Below are 26,389 nucleotides of genomic sequence, written 5' to 3'. Positions count from 1 at the left end.
CTTTATGTATGTATTCATCTTACATGTTCCTCCACCTGTTTTATATAACCGTTAGTTTATCAAAACCATCCTCTTAATTTTTTTTTTAAGACCACACGTTTACATATTCCACTACCAGTGGAATGTTCAATGCCAATTACTGCATATGTTGTACAAACATCAGCTCCAGCCAAGTCATAAATCAAGAGTTCATGAACTTGGGAGCGTTCCCTCGTAGAAAACACGCCGCAATATGAACTAACATCATCAACAAATTTGGCTAATGTGCGGGCCAGCCAACCAGAAACTGATTTGGATTAAAATATATCGAAAAATTTGAAATGCACTTATACTTGATGGGCATGTAAAGCATCCGAAGAGAGTCTGTCACGGTCGTGAGCACCGTTGGCCTACAAATGTATGAACCATTCTCATTAGAATTTCGCATGACAGTTGGCAGATAGGGGGACAGACAAAACAGAACAGTGACGTGCGTTGAAGATGACAGGTGTGCAGTATTAAAGCAAAGCGAAGATCCCATGGATAATTTTGAAGAATATTCTATATGGACACAAAAGGATAAAGTAACATTTAAAGTAAGAATATAGAATTACGTATGTCAAATGGATTTCATTACAATTCAAGTATAAAAATTTAGAATTTCTTCAACTTCGCACTTTGTATGTTTTGGTTACTTCTTCACTCAAAAGTTCATTTGTATGATACATGTAGTACTGTACTAAATCTAGGCATACATACACGTACATATGGACATGTTATGTAATTTTCTATAACATGTACCGGTACAGGTACATGTTATGGACAATAAAAACTAGGTCATGCCTGCACACCAACCCGTAAAAGTACTTTTATGGGTGATTTGGTCATTTTGTTGGTCGACAATTCATCATGCCTAAATAGCTCCTTTAATTTGCTATAGACCAGCAAAATTGCACTGCATACCCTCAAACCATATGCCACCCGTACCAGTATTTTTTTTTAGTGCAAATTTTTATTTTTACATTTTTTTTATGTTCTACATGTAGGCACATGCAGGTATATTTTCTGTGACCAAATTGACCTACCGGTACATATACAAGTAGTTGGGAAATATTTCTTTATTCACATCTGGAAATGTACATAAAATTCCATATGTGCTGCTTGGTTCAGTTTCCTTGAGTTTTGCATTGAACGCGCACAATGCAGGCAAAGACCTGATTCAAGAGACAACAATTTTTTAACAAATTTCCTGAATCCATTTTTCAAATGCGCGCCAAATGTTTGGTTCATGCCTGTATACACTACTCACGTAGTTGACTATATTCAACCAAAGCTGTTCCCCTGTTAGACTGGTTCCTATTTCAGCCAAAGAGAAATGATGTCCAAAAACATTTGTGACAAAATTAGGTGAAGCCTAATTTTTGCAGGACAAACTTTTGCTCTTGTATGAGGGACACTGAAAAGATGACAGCTGAGCTGGGTTGATCTACATGTATGTACTTTCCATGAGTTATTGGGTCATTGGTGTTTAATATATTCAAATTATGTATGTATGTAGGACACTGTACTTGCTAATTCCCATGAACTGAGGAGCACGACGATTAGCTTCATGATTCGTTAACTCGGCGCGCCGTTAATGCTGCGTTTTTTCCCCCTCCATTCATGTTAATGGCCACCCCGGGCACTAATTACGTGCCATTTGTGGGCCGGGATCGCGGCACACTTTGCGCTAATCTTCGTTTTTCCTGGCCGTGATGGGATGCATAATGCATGTTTTTATCGTCCGTGACATTCATTCCTTGCACTTTCCAGGACTAGAGTGAAGGATATGTATGTAGAAACTAATGACGGGATTGCACTTTCTGACTATGACGTGTCCTTAGATTTATAGCTTGTGGGGATGTTGCAAAGGGGTATGTCCTAATTCCCAACCCCCCCCCCTCCCAAAAAAACCCATCGTTACCTTTAAAATTGAAGTTACATGCATGATGCATCAAATTTGTTTCATTTTAGAAATTGTTTTCATTCCTTTTGTAAATATTTGCCGTTTCGGCTTGAATTCATGTACTTCAGTACATCGGTAAAATATGGTTTGACCTTCTTCAAATTTGGGCATTCTGGCAACCTTTTTCCAATTTCATACCATTGCCTGATTTAATGTCCCAAGCACCAGCTGATGTCCCCAGATCTACTTCCATCAAAAGTGCTATTTCTTCTTTCTTTTTCCCCCTTTTGTTTTGAAGAGGAACTCCCCAAGGCCCATGGTAAACAGTTCATTGAAAACTAATTTTTTATTAATCATTCTTATAACTTCTACATGTATGGCATCTCTCTATAGCTGCTTTTGAAAATACAGATTTTCTCCTGTTAAGATTTCTTTAAAGAAGACTATATTTTCGAGCATTCTGTACCCTTTGGACTAATCTAGAGTTGTCTTCACATTTATTTTCAGGACATTGTACGTGATTGATTGACCATTGCGTGTCGCTATGTTGACTTACGCCTGCTGAGCATGCACATACAAACAAATCAAATCGTGATCAAGCCCTAATCCATCAATTTACAAATGCACACATCGCCTTGTGATTTTTTAAAAGGACACTAATCATTAGTCATATTTCCATTCGATGATTCTCATTTGAAGCAGCGTGCCGACATTTTGTCATTTCAAAAAATTCCAATCTGTGGTTTCTTTGTATACTGATGATGGTTCAACCAATAAAAATAAAAAATCATATGGATTCCGGATGATATGAGGTTTCTTGGTTGTTATGTTTGCCAAAAACTTCATCATAGAAATTAAAAAATTGCAATGAAACTGAAAATGTACTTATAAGTGTGACTCACATTTGGCAGTCCAGTAATTTGCATTTTGAGTTCAACTGAACTGTCAGTAATAAACTTGATGGGTTTTGTGTTTTGTGTTTTTTTTGTTTTTGTTTGTTTTTTTAATTTCGTGCTAATTTTGTCAGTTACCGCCACATCGTCAGAACACAATAATGGACTAGTCCAAACCATCTGATTTTGTGTTGTGTTTCCACTTTGATTGTTGTTTTCGATTTTTTTTCCCATTTTGTTTGACAGTTCTTTTTTCAATTACAGAAATTTGGTATAAGCCTTTGAGTTCCATTGTTGCGAAACAAGGGAATAAAAAACTTAACTCCGGGAATTTTGAGATTATTGTTCATTTTGAGGACAGGAATAGACATACATGTAGAAGCCTTTTATTCATTTGAGTGAAAGTACAAAAACCTGGGTGTGAATGTTTGTGGGTTTTTGTGCGAATTCCAGCAGACATAATAAATCATGTGCTGCCAGGATACGTGCATTGTGTTTGTGTGTATGATATAGGTAGGTATACTGCTGACTGTATGAACAAGAATTTAAGTGTTTTTTTGGCTTTTTCTACTGGGCCATGATAAACAGAAATTTATGTTTATTGGGCTTGATTTAATAGATTTCCAGACTGCTATTTTTTTTTACCCAATTTTTTTTGAGGGGGTGTATGCAGTGGAGATGAATGAAAATAAAAAGAACAGAACCTGTTTATAAGAAGACAAGATTTAAAGATTGAACAAAAGATTTGGGATATTTTGAACCCTTTAAGAGCAACTGTTCTTCAGAAATAGAACAAAAATCCTTTCTTTCAATAAAGAAAATTGTTCATGGAGTCAAGGAGGTTGCAAATTTTCCTACTACCCTTTAATTTGTCTAGGTAATTTGAGAAATCACAAGTGCTTCATGTTCGTGGATTTGGAGTGGATTTTTCTTAAAATAGTAAATAAAGTTGCCGGTATTCTGGAGTTTGGTTAATTGAGTCATATCTGGGCACTGCAATTTTTTTTTTTTGAGGGTAGGAGGCCTGTTTTTGCGCATCACTGGCCAAGGTAAGCTTTGCGCCACGCTGTCACCAACCCCCCACTAGAGAAAGAAAAGAACAAATATGAATGGTCGGTTAAGTGAATTCTATAATACCATCCATATTTCATAAATGGAATGTTACGCTCTGTTTCCCCAACGAGAGGGAAAGGCTGTCTCTCCACCATTGTCGTTTTTTTTTTTTCGTTTCTGTGTCTGCTTCTGCTTTTCATAACCTAACCGACTAACAAACATTGATTCCAACTGCACCAGTTTATGTGGGGCTGACGAACGAGTTGTACCGCCAGAAGTTTGAGTCTTTTAACCTTCCAGATATTTTGATCCCAGAAAACGGAGATATTACCACCACCGGTAGGTCACACTTTTTTTTTTTACTCTTTCGGTGTCTACGCTCACCTTTTTTTCTTTCTGATTCTTGACTTGTTTTTTATTCCAGTTTTTTGTTTGTCACGTCGACCCCTGTGGCAATGTCAGCTTTGGGTATTCATGCGCTTGTAGGACAACCTGAAAGGGTTGAACTACAAACATGGCCGCCTGGCTAACAGAGCGCGCCACTCACTGCGTCAATCCCAAACACCGACTTGGAATTTACACGCAGTTCCGGCAAAACAGGATTCTCCATTTCGTGAACCCCACCGGCTTTAGCTGGTCGTACTATTGGTCTTTATTTTGGAAATTGCCCTGGAGGCGCAATGTGGGCCCCGTGGTTCGCACTTAACTTGTAGGACAAGCTCCAAAGAATGAACTTCAAAATGCGGCCAGCCGTTCTCTATTCGCCACGCGTTTGCTTGCTGGCTTAGGCCGCGGTGTTCCCAGCATTCAATTCATCCCCAGCGCCCATTAGGACTCACAAAGGAACGGTCTAATCTTTCTTCTTTTGCTCTCTGTCTCTTGAGAGAGGCCTGCACAGGCAGAAACTCTTAGACAGAATGTGTGCAAACATGAATTGCAAATCTTCCCATTTAGTTCTTTTGGAGTTACTGTAAGTGGGCCATTACCTTATGCTGTTCATACATGCTCCTTCCCCTCCCCCCCCCAAAAAAAAAAATCCCAAAGAAAACATAAGTGATGTAGGAAGTAGCCTGCGAGGTAATGTACTATTCACTGAGGTGATGCATTAAAAGCCCATGTACCGGTATAGTAGATGTGAAGGAGTGCCATCACTGAATATCTGCCATGTTTCTAGTGACTGTTTTCTTTACGTATTTCTAACAATGACGGTATGATGTAACAATGTGCGAATTCTTACACTTGAAATGTTGGCAGTTTCGGAAAATGGATGTTTTCTGTAGTTGTCAGACAAGCCATTTTAAAACACAGCCTTTCATCTTGAAGAAACCACAAAATGAAAACTTGCTTTGTACATCATTGGGATAATTCTCGCTAAAAATCCTTAATTAGCATGATATTGGTTGAAAGTACCGGTACATGTGCGAAAAAAACCCAGAAATGTCTGCAGAAGATTCAATTTTTGCATTTGTCTCTCTTTTTTGTTCTCCTTCACCAAAACATATAGTCCAGACGACATGTCATTTGTAGCAAACTTACATTCAGTCTTTCCAAAATAAACGCATGTTCTTCTGTAAATACAATTAACAAGAATTGCTCTTTTAGGGATACTATTGCGAAGCTCTTAAAAATACAAAAGAAAGATGATTCTTATGTGAATATCGTACAAACGTATAAATGCATATTGTTGGATTGTTAAAAATAATGCATAAAATTGTGTACGGTATCGCTATGAATTTTCATGGCAAGAGCCGATTAAATTTTATAAAAATGCAAATAACAGGAACTACATGTTGGAGATGGAGTAATCTTTCAAAAAATTAACTGTGTGAACTGTGTTTGATCAAAAGAGCTATTTTAAATGTAACTTGCAGATTTGTATAAAAGGTTGCTAAACTTAAAAACATCTGCTTAGTAATATTGCATGCTAAGCTGAAATTTGCTGAGTACCGGTCTTGAGCACGTAACATCCAATGAAATGTTGGTTGGTAACCTAGTTTTGCTAATCAAATGTTTTCCTGCGATTAGTAGCCTAAATATTTCTTCACTTAACACGACTCTGAAATTGGCCCCTAATTGGGTGAACTAAAAGTGAAACATATCTCTAGTGATCCTTAAAAAATATTTGGAAAAAAAAGGTTTTTAGCAATTTATGTATGCGTTCTAATTCAACCCTGCTCATGCTGGTACGGTAACCATTATTACGAAGCCTACCCATCACATTTCACTTTCGCTTGAAGTTACTGGTAGCACATATAAAATAGCAGTCGATGGCACGAATACAGCATTTATGCATCGAGGTTGTCAACAACGAAAGCATTCATTGGAAAATATTCCAAAGATCCGTTTGTCATTTTGATTGGTAAGAGAAGTACCTAGAAAACCTGTGCTCAGACTTGTGTGACGCACACGACGTCTCTTTCACAATACCTCTCGAATGCTCTCCCGGAAAAAAGGACAAGTTTTTTTTTTTACAGTTGCTCTTAGACAATACACTGTTTAAACAGGACTTTCTAAGGGAGTGGCCCATTATGGGATCTGGGGAGCAGAATATAAAAAGGAGAATTCATTCAAAATGGGGTCAGACCTGAATGGAAGATTTCAATCTGATTATTGGCCTCCCCTGGGGTGGTTGAGATTACCCTGGTCTACTATTCAGGAGGGTTACCCTAGAGGGGTTAGAGTAAGAGCTGTGGTCAAAAGAATGGAACATTATTAAAAACTGTACCGCATGTGTCCGTATTACCCCCAAGGGTTGCCTCTCTTTGTGAAACACTGCTCCGCAGACCTTGGCGTACCATGCAAACAAAGTTCCCTTCCTTTTTCCCCCTACTTGTTCGACAAATGAATAAATGTATGTTTGATTTTATGATTTTTTGATTCTTTTTATTTACATACAAATGCGATTCGTGTGAACTTTTGTTGCGGAAGTCCATTTACAAAGCTTTTGGGTAATGGGTTATTTTTATGGCCGTGAACACTTACGGTATCTGAAACAAATGGAAAACAATTTTGTGGCGATAGTGGACACTAACTTTTTTTATATATTATATTTCCGATTTATACATTTTTTGTGATTTAATGAAATCTGTTTTCCAATTGGCCACTAAGATATACATGTACATTTTCCCGGACAACATTCAAATTCTGTCTGTTTTTTCCTAAAAACATATCAATAAATTAATAAAAATTCTCTCACGTTGTTTCTGTCCGAATGAAATTGAGCTGTTTGTGTTCTGTGCAATTATTTTTTGGGTCTCTCAAATGGGGGCTCTTAATGTTAGCAGCTATTACTAGAGTCAATTGAAAAGCTTTTAAAGCAATCAGCGCATCAAAGGGAACAATGTCGTACCGCTGGGCTTTTGTACAATTGCCTTTTAGCATCCTACGGTCACCATTTTTTTCCCATCCTTTTTCAACTAGCAGCCATCATCAATGTGCTCTTAAACGATCTTGCCTTTCAACTTCTGAATTCACTTTATCCTGCCAATTCAAATCTTCTTTTCCATTGCCAAAAAAAAAGCCATGCGACGTATTTACATTGTCAGAGAAAATGGTCTGAAACCTATTTGGAATTAAATGTGAGTTTTTATAGAATAAAAAATCCAGTCTCTTTGTTTTCTGAAACTAACATGACTTTTGTGGTGCTGTTGAATTTTTAGTGCAAAGGTTGTTCTGAAGTTTTGCAAAGATATAGGGTGCATAGGACATGTTGTTCTACAACTCTACGACTTCAATAAAAAAAACATCATTTAGATGTGGACTAGCTAAGGCCGTTCATAGTTTTTGCTAGGGAAAAAATGAAAAACATCTAACTACTATATTACAACATTACTCAAAGTTATAGTTGTATTTTAATTGTTAATTTTTGACCACTTGTATTGATGATCTGAAAGAAAATACATGTTGTTTATTCTTTGAAAGAAATTGCCCATTTTAAATGTACTGTAAGCAATTGAATAAGAGGTGGTAATTTTCACTTATCAGAAGTGATATTTTGATGCCTTTTTTTCAATCAATGTCTTTTAAACTTCACCGCAAAATCTTCTCCGATAAATATTGGGTCATAATATGTAATGCTGAAAAATGTGGAGCAGAGAATTTGCCCCCCATGCAATTTTGCGGGAGCCATATTGGAACGCAGGCTAACACACCGTAAAAGCGTTTTAGGACATTTAATAATCTTCCCCGGCACTGCATTATTATCGCGCCCCGAGGAATATTACAAGTAGTAGCCGGCCAACAGATGAATATTGGACTGCAGTTGGCTCCAGGGCAAAAACGGGAGGAAAAAGGGGGGAAAACAGAAAGTACCATTACCCAAAATCAACCCTCCCCCACACTTTGCGCGTGTAATGTTTTGTCATGCTGACCTCTAGTGTGCTACATCGCTTAGTCCAACAGTATTTTGGTACATCTTTACCTATAGGGTACATCTTTAAGTTTGTCAAACATGGAGAGCTGAGATACATGTTTGTACCTTCCCCCAAACGAATATGGAACAAAGAATCATTATGGATTTCTTTCATTTTTGTCTTGATGTAGTCGTAGAAGAAATTTTTAGGGATTAGGGCCTATTGGATGGAAAGGGGAAGTATCAGTTGGCAGAAGGAGCACGGAAGATGGCAAAGAGATGAACATTTTACAGAGTGACACAAAAAAAATTCCATTTAGGTCTTAAATTTCAAAAAAGAACTGAGATCTGTTTTAAATTCCTTTTCTCCCGCATGCGTTTTGTTAACAATTTTTTGGGTGAAACTGAAAGATGTTAAGCTCGTTTCCCAAAAGTACGGTAGATGACATTTATACTGCCTTAATTATCGCTGATCCAGAACACATGAACTCGTAATTCATGAGAACTCTGTTAAATATAATTGCAGGTGAATGTCATTTCTGAGCTCGTCAACAATGAACATTTAATTGTCCCGGAAATGAATACTGAATGTGCCTGACATTTAGACCATGCAGATGTTCTCCAGTTTAATGGCAAATGTGAATGCACTCAAAACTAGAACGCATGTAATTACAAAAAAGTTTGTAAGTTTACTTGTGTTGAAATAATTCTGTCTATAAGTATCGATACAACTAGACATGTACATGTACAGTATGGCATCAAGTAATTTGAACTTATATTTGTCAAATTTACTTCGCATGACCCAGTAATACCAAGAATTTTTTTATGAACTTCTGTAAAACAGGTCATGATAATGAAAACTGCTAGTGAAAAAAAAAAAAAAATCCCAAAAGGTCATGTAGGCCCTACCTTTGTTTGAATTAGAAAGACTTTTCTGTGAACTTGACTGTAACCTTGTCTCTAGCAGGCAAGTTTGATGCATCTGATGGCGGCATTTCTTTGTAATTTACTCGCCAGCATTATGAATCGGTTGACTATAAAGGAAACAGGAAGCCGGGAAAATATACCCTGCCACCCCTGTGCTGAATAATGGAACGAGCCAGGCAAAAGTGCACTTGAACTGGTCACTCAATCAATCAATCCCAAGCAAATCCTTTTTTTTTTTTTGAATGTAGGCTTAGGCCATTAAAAAATTATGCTTTGGTTGCTCAGTCGCATCCAGGCTTGATTCGCAAAGAATCCCTCCTATTTTTTTTTATCTTGATGGCTTCGCTGTAAGACTTCACTGTTCCAAGTCAACATTTTTGGATGACTAATACATGGAAGGGCAAAATGTGTGGTTCCGCTGTGTAGATTAAGTGAAAAAAATGTTCAGAACGATGTCGCATTGAATTATGTCTTACATTCTCTCTCATTGAAGTTCATGCTCTTTATGTGAAGTTCCCCGACCGATTTTAAAATGGTGAATTATTTTTTCAATCAAGTAGATGCCCCCTTTCCAGTCACGGTTTTAAATAATCAGCCGCCTTTTTACATTAATTGGTAAATATACTGAATGCCAACAATGGAGGCTTCAATAACCAATTGATTTGTCGTGACGTTATGTTCACCAAGTACGGTCGTCTGTGTGTGCACGCATCCCATACCCTTCAAAGTTTTTGGCTTTGTGCATGTATTTCTGAGTTTTTTTTACAAGTTTTGACAATTTTTTTGGAAGCATGTTCTTGTACCATTTCCTTCATTTTCACAAAATGCTTTTGAATTTACGATTGTATTAAAGGATGCATACATGAAGTTTTCGATGGAACTAATTTTGTGCAAAATATCCATTCCTCCAAATGAAAACTATGAAACATCCCTTTTTTGGTAATTTGTGTGTGTGTAAAGTCCACATTTCTAAACTATATTTAGTTCCATGCTTTTCTAACAACTGAGGGCGCTGTTTCTGTGATGCCACATTAGCAACACATGCTTCAGATCAGGGTTTTATGTTCAAATTGTGAACCCAAGTTTTTGGTATTAAACTGACAAACATTTGTACATACATTTTGTTAGATTAGATTTTTTTATGTACATGTAGTTTTGTACTGATACAACAATGTATTACCAAAGCCCAAACAATTACTATTTCAAAATCCAATTGAAACTTTTGATGCTAGATCAGCTGCAACACTGAAGTTTCTGCCTATTAATAAAATGACATCATACTTTTGCTCATGAATGTGAAAATTTGCATAATTAGCATAAAAACTTTAAAGGCACTAAAATATCTTGAAATGGCAAAAAGAAAATTTAAAATAAAAGTAAATGAGACAAAAAGGTGCATTTCCACGGATTGCGTTAAAAACTTTGTATTACATGGGCCCTTAACCAAATGTGAAGAATGATAGTTTGATCAATTTATTGAGTAACTGAAAAATCAGCTTGATCCGGGAAAAGTTTATTTGGGGAGGATTTTGATCAATGTATGAAGGTAGCTGTTTAAGACTTGCTCTTAAAAAATATCTGTGCTGCCTCCTTTTCTACAAAATATTGCCCAAGAAATATTTCAACATGTCAAAATTATGAACAGCTCTTTCTTACAATTCACTTTGAAAAGAGGTCTCACGTGTCTCATATTTTCCTTGAGAAATATATATGTATGGTAGCTGTGGTTTTTAGACTATCAAACTGTCCTTTTTGAATTGACATGATTGATATTAAAGTAATGCAGTTATTCAAATATGTTTTAGTACAAGATGGCGTAATGGAATCATACTATTAAGTCATAAAAGACAACAATTCAAGCATGCACTATTTTGTTGCCGGTCATGTAATCTCAGTAGTGCTTCAACCCCCCCCCCAAAAAAAAAAATTCCATTTGAGTTTTATATATTTAAATTTGGCAGAACTTTATTCAGTTTTCAAATGATATGCAACCAACATTACCTATCCCTGCCTATATTTCAATGATAGTCATTCCAACCCATTTTGAAACAAATTTTAAAAATGCCCTTTTTTTGTGAGCTCAACACGATTGTGACGCACCCAATACATTTTTCACGCACATGCACATATTTCCAACGAGGTGACATTTCACAATTTTTTTATTCATGAAACGACAGTCAATTGTTTTATTCATGAAATGACAGATATGATACATGAGGCACATATCCTTTGGAAATCTTAAAAAAACTGGAAATCTTAAAAAAACTGGTGATTCTACACCCAAAATGGCTTCACAGACAGTCTACATGATAGGAATAGTCAATTTGTTATTCTGGTTCCGTGAGAACAATTTACAATCCACAAAATACACAGACTGAAACATGATTTTCAATCAATTTTTTTTCTTCATTGACGTGACCGTCCTTGATATATACTTTCCTGCACTCATACTGAACATGTATTTTTAGTTATGCCATGTGCCGTAACACTTATTGCAATGAAATTTAATCTACTAGATGTAAAATACAGACCGGTTGGAAATTATTTGCTTGCTGGCTATTGGAAGTAAAGTGCAGATCTGCAAGATATGATTTTATTCAGATGTTTGCGATGGTGAGTACATGTAGGAAACTCTTGACTGTATTGATGTTATATATTCATAATTGAAAATTAAAAGGTTTTTTGGTTCTCAGATTGAAAGATTTGAATATAACTGAAACTAACTAAAATATTTTTGGAAAAGACCAAAGAAATTGAGTTTCTGCTACAAAATATGTCTAAGCCTGTGATATGCCCAATGAAAACATAATTGTATACAGTGTGTATTTGTGTTTGATTCAAACATTTATTTTTCACATAAGATTCCATTTTCAGCCATTGATTTTTGATGTGTGTCACAACTTGTCGATGATCTCACAAGGTGATTAAAACCTCAATAATCGATAATTTTTCGAGTTTGAGTTTCACCAGCCTTTTTATTATATTGGTCTCAAGGAACAATTTCACCAAGTTCCAAAGCGAATTATTGTTACTTTCTTTATAATTATCATAAATAAACATTTGACAAAAAGCCGGAACTCTGTGTTTCTTATTTTTACATAGTGTAAAAAATGTAAAATGTTCATACGAAGTGAAAAATAGTCACCGCGTTAGCAGGGCCAGAGGGATCACACATTTGTCTACACAGGTCTATGATGGAAGCGTACACATGTCCGCGAACGATGATGAAGAGCGCTCAACTGTTGTAGGACTCACAAACAATTTCTCACATTAATTTGTGGTGGCGAAAAAAAATACCACAAAGTGACCAAAACTGTGCACAAAGTAATGGGGAAAATACTTAAGTCCTCTACATATTTATGTTCTCTCAAAATGCAAAAAAAAATTCAATGAATTACTGTTTAATTAAGAGAGATTTTTAACCAATGACTATGAATTTGCAAAGAGCAAAGCATAAGCTATTGATCGATGTGGAAATTTCTGATTTTTTACTGCAAAGTGGTCGACGATGTCTTGTGAAGAAAGGATCATCTTCAAATGTGATTATCTCGTCATGAACTTTTGCCAGATCTAGAGGTTTTGTCACTTTGTGAGATCATCCATGAGCTGATGCGTTTTTGAAGTGAAGATGATTTGAAATCACCCCCTCCTCCTTCCCGCGTTCCCCCCTCCCCGAGCCCCATTTATGACTGACCCTAACTGTCTCTCTGTTGTGTAGATGAAAAGACATTCAATCGATTCATTGCCGTAGTGCTGCACACTCATAATACAAATAAACAAAAATCATGGCTCAGCACTTCCTATTTTTATTGATTTACCTTGGACTGTATATGATGACATTGTAATACAATGTTATTCACATTGATTACAATGCTTGCTCATGCAAGTGTAGGGAGGATACAATGTAATACAGTGTACTACAATGTATGCATTCCATGTACAGTCAGGTGCTATTGGATAGTGCCTTCCCTGGTAGGGCAGTACTTAATTCTCCTGTTTACTACTCTAGTCATGTCCCTGTCGCCAGGGATTATTATGTGACTGTACTACAATGTAAAAATGTTGCATACATGTGTAGTGGCTTGCACCCAATACTGCATGTAGAGTTGCCAGTAGCATTTTTGCATGTCGATACTGCGAAATCCAAGTCATTTCTTTTTTCAAATTGCAAGAAGAGTTCCAATAATGTATCTGAAAACTTTGACACCAACAAAGATGTACTCCTTCCATTCCAAAGCTCTTGTTTAATAATTCTAAAATTCTAGAACTGAAATTTGTTTTCTTTGCTTATTTTGCATTCTGAAGAGAAAGGCTAGGTTGATTGACTTTTTTTCTTCACCCTATTTACGTGTAGTTGGTGATATTGGCTTGTATTTTTATCAAATTGATATACTCTTGGTTTATCTACGTGTTGTAAATGAAGATTCAATTTGGTCAGATGTATGCAGGGGTGCAAAGCAATATTTATTTCAGACCCCAAAATGAAACAAATTTGTCAGTTTGAATGCCTTGTAACTTAAAATCCTGCTACAAACATGTAAATAAAATCACTCAGTGGAACGGTTTCTCACGTACCGTTCACTTTTCATCACACCACACCATCTCACAGAGAATGGTTCATTTAAGAATCTTGGGCAAATTGTTGTCCCTTTTGACTTCAATGGCCCGGGGCAAATTTTGGAAACTGATTTCCTTTTAAAATTTCTTCAAAAGAAAATCAGAAATAAAAGAGGCCAGATCACACAAGGATTTCACATCCCAACACATGTGTGTTCCTGCAGTTCTGACTCAGCCCCTTCAGTCACATCAGTACAGTGTATATATTTATATGCAAATGAGTTCTCTTGGCCCTTGGCCACGATTGGTTGCAGCCGGTTGCAGCTGACCTCATCCCGACCCCTGGAGTCAGGATCCCCAAGCTGCGTGTGGTATTAATTCTGTCTATGTGGTGTGTGTCACTGTGTTGAGCGTGTAAGCTGGGGGACTTTTATTTTTGACATAATAAATAGTACCAGTGCACGGTATAGGGTGATATGTCGGTGAGTGTGTGTGTTTCTAGCATAGCCAGCGGAGTGGTACTGTATGCAGGCATAGACCCAATAGTGTGGGAAAGCTAAAAACCCCTGTGGTGTTTGCCCGGGCTCTGGATCGTGGCTATGATCATCCAAGGACAGAGGTTTATCCATGATTGAGAAGTGAAAAGGCCCCCTAGAACCCCATCAATGTGACATCATCCACGTTGGGTGTACTGTCTTCTCATGGTGTTTCTGCATGCAGGAGGACCAGTTACTCAAGTCCACTTCAGAGTCTTACCGTCTTCATGCATTCTTCAAACTTCTTGCCACGGTTAGTTTTACTGTTAGCGCTCGCTGTGCTCTGTGTGTCGCGGAGTCGCAGTCTATCATCAGCTGTTCCCACTCTGTAAGACCTCTGCGGTGTACCAAGCCTTAACGAGCCGAACTTCTAGGATTGGGCAGATCAGGAGTGCCCAAGTCGTTCCTCAGCCGACACACGCTGTGTGTTTGCTTAAACCAAACGTGACATTGCTTTTCAAGAGGAACGGTACTTTGACCCTGACCTTGACCTAGTGACACACCTTAGCGGGGTTGGAAGCTTGTTGGAGCCAGGCCGTTTGGTAAGTCTGTTCCACTCTGCAGAAGTCTAGGCGAGCATCACAGTCATAGTTTTAAACAACCATTCGTCACATTTGTCATTCTGGAAGCCAGCCTGTCTGCTAGCCTGCTGGCCAGTCTCGCTAAGTCTTTTTCATTGCCTCGTCCAACAGTCGACAGGACTAAACTTGTTATTCTGCACTCCAAGTGACTTTTCCCGCTTTCTCCTTCACCGGTCTGACTTCACGCTTGAAATCAGTCTACATTTTGCGCATCGCCACATTCATTTGCAGTCACAACTTCAGACAAGTGCATCTGTAGACACGTGCAAATTTTCACACAAGTTACTTGCCACTCATCCTCAGAAACGAAACATTCAGCACTAGTCGTACCGGTAGCATTTTCACAATCAGATCTTACGTCATCCAGAACGTTGAGGTTTTTTTTGGAGTGTTCCTGAAGCATTCCATTCCATCTTAGGAATCAGCTACATGAAGCTACATGTACCTTTTTACGCCTAGAACTTCAAAAGCATCGCTGAATCCCCAGGTAGGTAAAGAACAGCATTAGTTGTGCATGACCTTTCAACCAATAAAGACGACAGCATTTTCTACAAGTTCAAGGTCCCGATTATTACCCAACATTGAACACCGACAGACAGGACTAACACAGAAGTAAGAAGAGGAAGGACGGCCAGAAAATCCAGCGCCACAGATTTCGTGACTCTGCTCATGTTTGCAGCCTGAACCAGATACCTTACCCCTGGAGCACGAACTAATTATCTCTAGAGGAGGTCTCCTCTCCAACGATTACCCAGATTGCCCCCAAGCCAAAGAAGCATTACAGATCACCTGTGCATTGTTCAGAAGGAAAGCCACGGCGGACACGACTGCATACTGTGGCCATTTTGGAGCATTTTTAACTGTTTGACGGGTGCTTGAGAGATAGGTTAGTAAGACTCGGGGAAGGAACCGACGTGATCGAGGGAAGAAAAAAACTGGACGGAGAGAAATACATAACAGCAGGACTTCATATTGAGCTTGCGTCATCGACTGGGAGCCCCACTGTGGAGTGCCATGCATTAGTAGTCTCTGGCTAACCGAGGGAAGAACAGAGACTGTGGAATACGGTAAACAAGAGCCTCTTCAGCTGCAACCACATCTATATCAGGATTGCAGAAAGAGATTCGTGGTCGCACTGAATCCAGTGTGAACCAGACACCTTTATTACAAAAAAAAGTCAGGGCTCAAAACAGTTCTGTGACTGGTAATGTGATGACAAGTTGAATTCTGATAATAGCAACAACTGAACTTGAACGAGACAGTTTGACAAATTTTGAAGCGTCCTCAGAAACAGGACACATTTTTGAAGGGTCTACCCGACGCGGTCATTTCACTTTCACAATATTACCAAGAGTAGGACCGATGACAGTCGTTTAATCAGAGAACAGACGATATGTTGGCCTCTACATCACTGACGCAGCACATTAAAGGTCTAGCGATAGTTCACTCCAGCGGGAAGGCTATCCCTATTTCTATGGAGTACACCGTGCCGGCGTACATGCGCACCGGCGGTCCCGCCAGTGGGGCTAGTTCCAGCAGCGACGAATATGGTCAAGACATGGACACTTCCGATCCCAACGGTAAGTTCCACGAACTCTGTTCCAACAATTGCTTGACGTTATCCATTCTATCTGTAAAATCATGCTGACTCAATTAAGAAGTTGAAAGCAGATTTTGCTCCCAAATATGCTGCAGAAAAACCGCAGTGAACGCCATTTTGGCTGTTCAAACCAAATTCTTCATATTTTTGGCTTTAGTGGCTGATGGTGCCGCATAATGTCACTCAAGTCATGTTTTAAACCTTCATTTATAAATACCTGAAACAGTTTACCAATTCCTATTGGTCGAGGGCCCGTCACGTACCGGTAGGTGGTTTTAAACCGCTGGTAAAACACCGAGCTGCGTTCTGCGCCAATTTCCATAAAAGGAGATTTGGCACTCTGCGCACGCGAGGCACATACCATAGCATGGCCAGAGGGGTATTTCCAAAACATGAAGTAAAATTGTTGAACAAAATCATTGAATTTTGTTTTGACTTTTTGACCGAACAGTGTTTATGAATGGCGAGGGGCATTTAAAAATGGCGAGGGGCGTGGATGGGGATGCTGGCCCTCACTTTCGGCTCGGGGCATTATCCACATCCAGGACCCTAGTAGCTGGTTTTAAAAGTACTTGTTTAAAGGGAAAATACAACATTTGCAAACATCAAAAAATAAAACTACCAAATCATTTTGAAATACCTTGCTGGACTGTTAGTGAATGACAGTGTAAAGCATCCTGATCAATCATGGCACCTGGTATACTGTCATTTTCAAGAAAAGTGGTATTTTTGTATCAATTTCCAACGCTGGTCGGCCGACCAGCGTTGGAAAAAACTGGCTTTTTTCAAATACTGGCCTCAATTGACCATCGCACTTGTTTGCAATCGATTACACACCTATGAACGGGTACAAGCCAGCTAGACTGGTTCCCTGACCTTACAATTCCCCAATGTATGTAAACTGCTCTGTTTCTTCTTATATGGAGTCAGGGAACCAGACTACAGGCAAATGATTGTTTTTCTTGGTTTTTATAGCATTTTCGAACCCAAAACCTCAAAAAAGTCAGTGTAACTATATTTGCTATATATTTCCAACCCCCCAATTCCATCCATTTCTGAAAATTACAGCAAAAGCAAATGATGTATATTCCCTTTAAAACTGTCCAAGCACATATTTATTCCCTTATTTAGAGAATAAATTAGACACAGAAACTGCTCATACAAATGAACTACATGTAGTTCAATCATTTTTTAGCTGTCACAAGCACGTTCTTTCACTACCTTAGAATATACTTTGCATTTACAGTTCAAAATGTGACTGAGCACGTCCATGTTTGTTTTGAGAAATGTGGCAAAAGGTCGGCAACTGTTCGATGTTCAACTGTAATTTCATCCTCTGATGTTGCAGTGATGAGTTTACTGTTGAGAAATTACTGTGACCAAGCCCACAATAGCTTTTGGCTTGTTAAATATTTGACAGTCACTGGCTGGTAGTCCTGCACAAGATATAAGGCGATATTTTCAGGCTTACGGTTACATGCCGTTTACATTGCAGTGATGCGTTATTCTCATAAACATTAACATTTAACATTGATTATTCTCATATACATTTGTAAACAGGGCTGATGTAAGATTTGTGGAAATCAACGGAAAAATACCCACAGGGGTTCAGTGAGCTTGCACTGAACTGTTTCTCAATTCAACAACCCCCCATCCACCCATCCATCCAACCGACAATTCATCAACATTCAATAAATCCACCGTCCGCCAGTAATTAATTTCTATCCCCTCTCACATCCCCCAAAACCCTCCATCAAATGTGAAGTGCACTACCAAACCCCCTAATACACGCTATGACAACAATCATAAGCCCCTCGGGTGCGTCGAGCAAGGCTGGGGAACGGCAATATATGAAGAAGAAAAAAATCCATCTTCCCCTAGCCTGAATTCCTATAATCCTATTAAGAAAAACCCCCCTTCTTAGTCCCCCCTCCTGAGTCTCCGCCCACGCTAATCAAATGTTCCTGACCTCATATGCCCTAGTGTTTTCATTCGGTAACCTTGAGTACACCCGCTTTTGAATATTATGCAGCGCCATACATAGCGCTCTACTTAAATCACAACTGGTGTTTTTCTGTATTTTTTCACCAGAATAAAGAGAGAAAAGAAACGTGCATATAATATATATTTATATAATCTGTACCTCGGAACGGGTAAAAAGCTTAAGTGTTGTTCTTATGGCGCTGTTTTTCCCTTTTTTCTGTCTTTTTTCTCCGCCGTTGTGATCGTGCATGAGGGGCCGAGCTAGCGGATTACTTCCGCGCGGCAGGCCTTGAATAGAAATTGGCCTTTTTGTCGTCAGTCTCCTGATGTTGTCGGACAGAACTAGAATGCCATTGTGACCGCTGTTTTGTAAGGGACTTTTTTTTCAAGGGGTGAGACGGAAAGAAAAATGGACGGGTTTGGACAAAGAGTTGGTTTTAAAAGAACCTTTGGTTTATCGTGTTACATGTAAACATGTTTGGCCTGTTGTGTTGGGTCCCTTGTATAATGTTAACTTCCATGTGGGTTGTTCGGCAGTGCACTATTTCCTTAGGGTTTTGACCCCCTTACACTCGGAACATGCACACATGCATGCGCAAAGCCACCCACAGTTGAACTCAACTTGTACAAATATTTCTTCAAAGGTACATATTTTTTTTTCTTGAAAATCAAGCGAACTCAAACCGGTGACTAACTGTGCAGAATTTTATGCCAACTTGCAAAGTACATATTTGTTAGGCTTGTTGCCTAATACATCTGGCTGTTTCAAAAATTAAAAATCTATTTTTGCTGATGAGTTGAGTCACAATTTTTGGCATTTTGTCTCTCCACACAAAAGAACAAGAACTGTTAACTTTTTAAAATGGGATTGTTTTCTTAATCTTACCTTGTATGGATTTTTGTTTACTTGATATTTACATTTATTGACAAAGTAATCAAAAAGATATTTTTAAAGCCAAGCTGTATGACCGTCTGACATTTCAAAATATTCAGTCAACCTTGCTTTCCAATATCGAACTGGTAAAATGTTTCCTCTCCAGGTGTTTTTTTTTCTCGATGTTTTTCCTGGTGGATCACAAGTTTTCTAAGATTATTTCACTTCAGGTATCCCAGAAAAAAAATTAGTAAATAAAAAAGACAGAAATGTGGGATGACTGCCCAACGCACCAACCCCCTCGGACGAATTACAACCTGCCCATGTCCTAATAAAATAAATTCTGCCTGTATGCTCCAGAAATTCAACCGTAAATTTTGTTTTGTCGGGAAAGCTCATCTTGATGTCTTTTCTCCCGAATTTTTTCCCCTTCCAATCTCTCTCTTTACTTCCCCACGTCCGCGCTCACAGCAGGGGGAGCGCAATAATAATATTATCGGGTTGTGACATCAATGTTTGTCCCAAGCCGGCAGGTTTGCGATGAACGCCGCGCTTGATCGGCGCGCCATGAAAGCCTGAGACGGAGGGAAGAGTTGAAGCCATTATCGGGTTGAATGCAACGCGCCCGAGTTCATTCCACAAAACGCCGCTGATTTAATAACTCCAATCAAATCACTGAACTGTTTTTCTTCCCTCACCAGCAATGGCACTTTCTTACACCCCCCCCCCCCCCATTGTACGGTCAACTGCATTTTCTTCGTCTGATTACTTCATCTAGTTTTAATTTTCTTTGAAAATTCTTTCATCTTCGCATCCTCTCTGCTATCATCTTGACTATCTTTCCTCCAACATGCATTCTCTTTCCCCATTCTTCCGTGTTTTTGTCCCCCACACAATCAGAATTGATTTATGTCCCATCTTTTTATTGCTCTGCGCTTTTGTCGTTGTTAGTTCATTCGTGGAAATTGAATTCAGAAGCGGAAAAATAGTTATGCTGTAAATTGAAATGTCAAAGCTTGACGGGAGACGAACACATAGTACTGTGTTTGTTTTGTTGTATATCTCACTATGACTAAATATGATTTTGGTTTAAAAAACAACAACAAAGATCTACATGTAGAATGACGTCATTTGAATTCTGTTGAAAGAATTGAAGCCATTCTGGATTATTCCGTACAACTAGACAAAAAGCGAAAGTGAGTGCATGAAAGGACAAAGTTTACATAAAAATAGACTAGGAAATGAAGGAAAAACACTTCAGGTTACAGATAGGCGTTGTCTATTTGTGCATGTGTATGTCACTTCACAGATTTCCTGATTGAAAAAATAATCACTAGCTTTGCCAGGTACATTGTAAATACAAGGTCAGAGAACGAAATGTCTTCCCCTGATTTATTCTTAGCGTGTAAATTTAGAAAAGCGATATTTTCTTCTTTGTACATATATGTAAGCCGTGTGACATTGAGCCTTGCATTAGGCCAGGAAGAGAAGATTTGTAAACCTTGATATTTTTTTATCATCGTGTAAAAAAGAAACTCTGTGAGGTCAGCCGTTACTAAGTCCATGGCGATGAGTATTCGTCGAGCATTGCCGATCATCAACGCCTTCTTGAAAACTTGAATTTCAGGCTCTGTTACCCTCCGTCACCTGCGATATGTGCGTCTGGGCGAGCATCCTGTCGCCCGTTCGGCCGTCCGTGTGTGTGTATGCGTGCGTCAGCCGCATTAAGCTCCATTCACGAATTGTGTTTTTGGGAATAAATTATCCAACCAACACCTGCCTCTGTTCCTAACATGTACCTCTTTTTTTGGAGGGATTTGTGGAAATAAGAAAGTGCGGCTTATTTCTTGTTGGACCAGGATCATTGTTGAAGGCGGGCCGGGCCTATTCAGCGTACGGGGACCGCGGTTGTTCTTTTTGTTGGACCATAAAAGAAATTAATCCATAGGTGCTACCTGTGTGCATTGAATGGACATGTTAATCTTCATTTACACTTGTAAATTTCCACTTCACAGGATGCAAACGCTTGGTGAAAATATTAGTTGACCAATGTTAGTGCTACTCACCTTTCCATTTGAAAAACCAAGTAATTTGATAAAAAAAATTATATTTTAACTTGCCATTGGCCAAAAATATTGAAACATTGTTGTCATTAAAATTAGTTTGGATTCCTTATGTATGCCTAGCCTACCCATAGTTATCCGATTCCAATGCCTTCTTTGGAAAAAAAAAGTCAGTTTAATTTGGGTATTCCTTTATTAATTCAAGATTTCTTTTGATCATCCGTAGTTCAGGCATAAGATTTTTCAGGCTTTTGTCTGAATTCAGACTTTTTGAATCTGAGAGAAAGACATTATCACTATAGAAAGAAATGCATCTTTCAGACCTTTCATCAAATTTACGGACTTTTTTTTATATTGGCAAGCTCATCCCTGAGTTATTCAGTATTGTTTTACCACTGCTGCATTTATAAAACATTTCAACAATAAAAATTTATGAGAAAATCTCAGTACTTAGTTACGTACATCAAACATACATGGATCTCTAACATGCAATTAATAAAAAAAACAAGCTTGAAAGATAAACTACCCTAGAATTTTAAGGGTTTATTGTGGGATTTTACAGACACCCATTCATGATACATACTGTAATATAATACACGGAAGCCGACGTTAGAAAACACATTTCATAATTTATCTGCGCCTCAATGTAATATGTTATAATGATTCATCACCCACCGTGCTGTCATGAAATGTGCATTGTGTGGAGCATTGACATGTAGGCCTACACTTGCAAAAAAGTCTAATAAAAAGATTGTACAAAATTGGTTTTCTAAAATGAAACTGCACTTTTGATGAAAACCGATTCATGGATATTGGATAACGATTTTTTTTTGTGATTGCTCAAAATAATTATTTGTACTTGTACACCCCGCCCCTCTCTTGTTTTGTTTCCAGGAATGTTTTGTGTCTTTTGTATTCATGAAAAAAAAAATGAAACAGGTTTTTGTAGATGCTGCAATTATAGCAATATGAATTTTTCAAAAGTCAGCGTGTACTTAAAAGTTCACTGTTTTCACTCTGCACACATGTATTTCACTTGATGAGTTTGGGCCAGTGATATTTGCTCTATTTTTCCCACAGGTCTCCGAAATATATGAAAAGAAAACAATCTGGAAAGGTTAGGTTCTGAGATGGGAGTAACCCTCAGGAAATAACCTAAAGTTGGCAAGAACGGTCGTTGGAATATTGGGAATTTAGAAAACACAATCCGTAAAAAGGAACATGAAGCAGTCACTGGGAACCTCAAAATTCAAATCTTGCAAGATTATTTTCGACAATGAAATATATTCTCTTATAAACTTTTCAAACTCAGACTTATGTTGCAGTTTTGAAGAAAACAAAATTACCCTGCTGAAATCACCTTCAAATTTTCTACATGTTTTTGCATGTGACCTTCGACAACCAGGAAAAATATGGCACAGCTCGGAAACAGCTTATTTCATATTTGGCAGGTTGATCTCGTGGCCCTATGACAGTGAGTTACTTGATATGCCAAGTCGCTTGCTCTAAGCCGGGGCGGATTAGGAACACATCACCAGCATTTCCCGCCAAAACAAAATCATAAGAAAAAGACGAAAACCTGGAACAGTTCAAGGGGACTGAATTTGAGAAATCAACGATCAGCCTGTGTGAAATGTTGGCAAAAAGTAAAACTGTCATCCTGATGTTGAGAGAAATGTTGAGCGGATGCCACAAAATGGGTCGCATTTTTCACTTTCTTTGTCATGTATTTGAGACATTTTTGGATTATAAAAGTGGCACGAAACTCAAAAAGTAGCATTCCTGATTTCAGGCTGATTTCGTTGGGTCGGGTCACAAATTTTGAAAACGTGAAGCTGAGCAGAAAAATAAAATGCGGATTCATCCTTCCATGAATCAAATCAATTTGCCAAAAGTTCAAGGCGACTGATTTGCTCGTTGGAGTAGCGGAACAAGATTGTATCGACATATTTTGGTTTGGTTCTTTCCCTTCAAATAGACTGAGTGAAGTTATCTTTGTCGCTCATGCATAAATCCTGGAAAATCCAGATGAAGGGATTTTAGGTACCCGATTGCAAATATGTACATGTTTTGAATCGAGGCATGTCGCTGTAAAAACATAGATGGAATGTGTAATGCAGGGATTTAACAGCAGTAGCGCAGAAAATCCTCCTTTTTTTGCGAACGAGGGTATTTCTGCTTCAAAGGACTGAGAACATGAGAAACGAATCCAGTATTTATTTGAGAGGGAAGGGGAACTCTACACTCGAAAATATTGATGTCATATCACGATTGTATCCAAACATGATCGATTACTTTCCAACTGAGTGCCTGGTGTTGAAATATTTCAGCATCTATGAATTTTTAGCAACTTGAGCATATTTTGTATGATTTGTTTTATAACCACAAAATCCAAATAGCCAAATCCTGCTAAAATTTAAAAAAAAAATGATGAAGTGATAAAAACGAGAACGAATGCCTTTTGTGATTCGACCAGCATGTACATGTACATGTAGTTATTACAATTTACTCAAAGGCAGATACACATGTACTCTGCTCCAATAGACACCAAATGGAAATTCTTTCCACTGCTCCTAGCAACCTCCGAAAAAAGAGAACAAAATTGCCCTCTCCCAAAATTAGAAAATTCCCAGCAGTTCCAATGAGAAACTATGCCAAGTATTCTTAAATATGGACCATCCCCTAGGCCTAACCCCAGGGCATCCACACTCTCATTTTTGACCCCCCTCAGGGCCGCTTAATGTACCATACCTGAATAACATTTCAGGGAGGCCAGCATTTTTAAGGGCGGATTTTTTTTCTCCACTTGCTGCTTGAGGTCACAACCTTTTGCTGTGACCCTGTGGTGCCTCGCTGATGGATGAGTTCATATATTTTGGGGGAAAGCACATTGCCAGAAACCGTCTGCCTCATCCTCTCACATTTAAAATTTGACGAGGAGTTCCTTGTATTCTTTCATTCTTGAAGTAAGCCTTTTTTTTATAGATTATTCGCTTGTACCGTTGTGAGAAGTATTTTGTCAGTTCAGTTGCATGTTTTGCAAAATGTCAGCGCAATCTGCAAAATACATTAGCCATTTCCGGAAGTCTGCAATTTATGTTTCAGCACAAATCTCTGAGCTTTTCATTCAGAATTCAACCAAATCGGTTTTCATAAAGAAGCAGAAATATTGAGCCTGGTGCATTATACCATTTTTAGTGAGAAAAAAATATGCCTTGGGGAAAGATTTGGTTTCTGATTCTGCGCCGGATATTTTTAAAATATATTTCCAAGTCATTCAAGCAAGCTTGATGTGAACTTCGATTATTTGGGAGCAGAGACTACTGTGAATTTAGGCCTGTCGGACTAATTCTCCTGTCAAGACCATGATGCTCTCGCTCTGATTGTTTTTTATCGGGTGCGCGACCCCTCGACCTTTCCCAGATGACATTGGGATCTAATGAAAGACAGAAGGACCAGCGCAGTCCCTTTGAAGTCTTCTTTTTTATGGGCGAATGGAGATTTGAGGGGATTTGTAATAAGACGAAGAGTTGGCATGCTAGGGTCAAATATGCCAAGGTGGGCGGCAAGCTTGTCAGAGTTAAACAACTGCTTTTTGTTTTTAATTTGAAATGAAATTTAGGGTGGGCCGCAAAATGACAGATTGGCACATATTGAAGGCAGGAGTATTCACCAAGGATTTGAAATCGAAAGCCCAAATGTAGAGGTTCTGGAATTCAGGAGTTAAAAAAGACTTGTGAAAGTTCAGGTGAAATTGTGGTTTATAGTCCAAGTAATTTCTTCAGTTTGTAGATGTGGCTAAATTGACGGCTGGAGTTGATGTCTTTGTCATTTAAACGTCTACTTTATCCAGGGTCTAGACTGAGACCGAAACTTGAAGCAAAACTGCAGTGTTCTGAATCTTGTGTCCCAGTTTAAAAGAAACGACAAAGTGCTCGTAATCTAGACCTTGTGTAAAATATTTATTAGATTGTTTGATGTCAACTTATACACACCCATATGAATCAGTAGCCTTCAATTCATTGTAGGACTAGAAGGGTATTGTGTTTCATTTATACATGTAGGTTTGGAGTATTTTGATTTCATAAAAAAAATTCATGCTTGTACATGTATTCCCAAACCAGCGATGGAAACTGAATCGTTATTAACGACCTAGAGAACAGACATCTATACAAAACATCGCAGCATGCAACCAGAGATATTATACAAACATTCTGCATATTGAAAAATAACAATTCAACAGCATAGTGCAGACCCGCATTTCTATGTACTGTACACAGTCGTTGGCAAAAAAAGAAAAGAAGTACAAAAGGGATCCGAGCTGTATCTATTTCGCAATCAGGGGGAAAAATGGAATCAAGATTCCCATGGGAAGTAGGAACGTCTACTCCACTCACGGATGAAGGAATAATACCTGAATGGACAAGGAATTGAGAAAGGGGAAACAAAGGAAAAAATGGGATTAAAGTTCAGGAAAAATGGATCGGGAAGCAAACTCGAAGTCAAGTTAAGGCGATCAATCACCGCAAGACTCATTTGCCTTCAGTGCCGTGTTTTAGCTCAGGCTCTCTTTTTTCTAATGGAGGACCTTGTAATGAATCCTGACAGAGGTGGCTGAGAGTAGAGCTGCCTGTCTTGCTGGGACGATTCATCATTCACATTCAGTACATTAGTCCACCCTTGGGTCTAGCCAGAATGCTGCCGTCGGGCTATGGTTCACACTTACAGCGCCAGACCCATTTGCTGAGCTGAGGGGTTCCTGGTTCAACAGACTTTCTTATGAACAAATTTTCTGGGTTAAGATTCATTTAGAATGCATTTATAATAAGATATATGTTAAATGACTGGTATCTTGTAAATCTGACATCTGATCATAATTTCCTTCTATGTTCAGCGAAACCAAGTTACACATTTGTGGCTATGTTTGTTATGAAATATCTTTTACGCAGGATGCATTCATGTTTCCACTCAAACGCTAACTTTTCTTGAATGTAAATGCCGATCACCTTTCATCCCCTTCAAAACATACCCAAGTTTTGTTACATGG

The 26,389-nt window shown here is 38.4% G+C and overlaps 1 protein-coding gene across 1 annotated transcript in view; it reads left to right on the top strand.

The window, feature by feature from the left end:
• The first annotated feature begins 14,102 nt into the window (after positions 1 to 14,102).
• Positions 14,103 to 26,389, top strand: part of LOC119722881 (oxysterols receptor LXR-alpha-like) — a 59,549-nt gene continuing 47,262 nt past the window's right edge. The window contains exon 1 of the mRNA XM_038193278.1: positions 14,103 to 16,402. Within this exon, the coding sequence (XP_038049206.1) occupies positions 16,216 to 16,402 (187 nt within the window). The 5' untranslated portion in view covers positions 14,103 to 16,215. The remainder of the gene's footprint in view (positions 16,403 to 26,389) is intronic.

This window comes from Patiria miniata, unplaced genomic scaffold (genome assembly GCF_015706575.1).
Source record: "Patiria miniata isolate m_02_andy unplaced genomic scaffold, ASM1570657v1 HiC_scaffold_16, whole genome shotgun sequence".
Classification (NCBI taxonomy): Eukaryota; Metazoa; Echinodermata; class Asteroidea; order Valvatida; family Asterinidae; genus Patiria; species Patiria miniata.
Note: the sequence above shows the minus strand (reverse complement) of the source record. Positions and strands in the feature narration are given on the sequence as shown.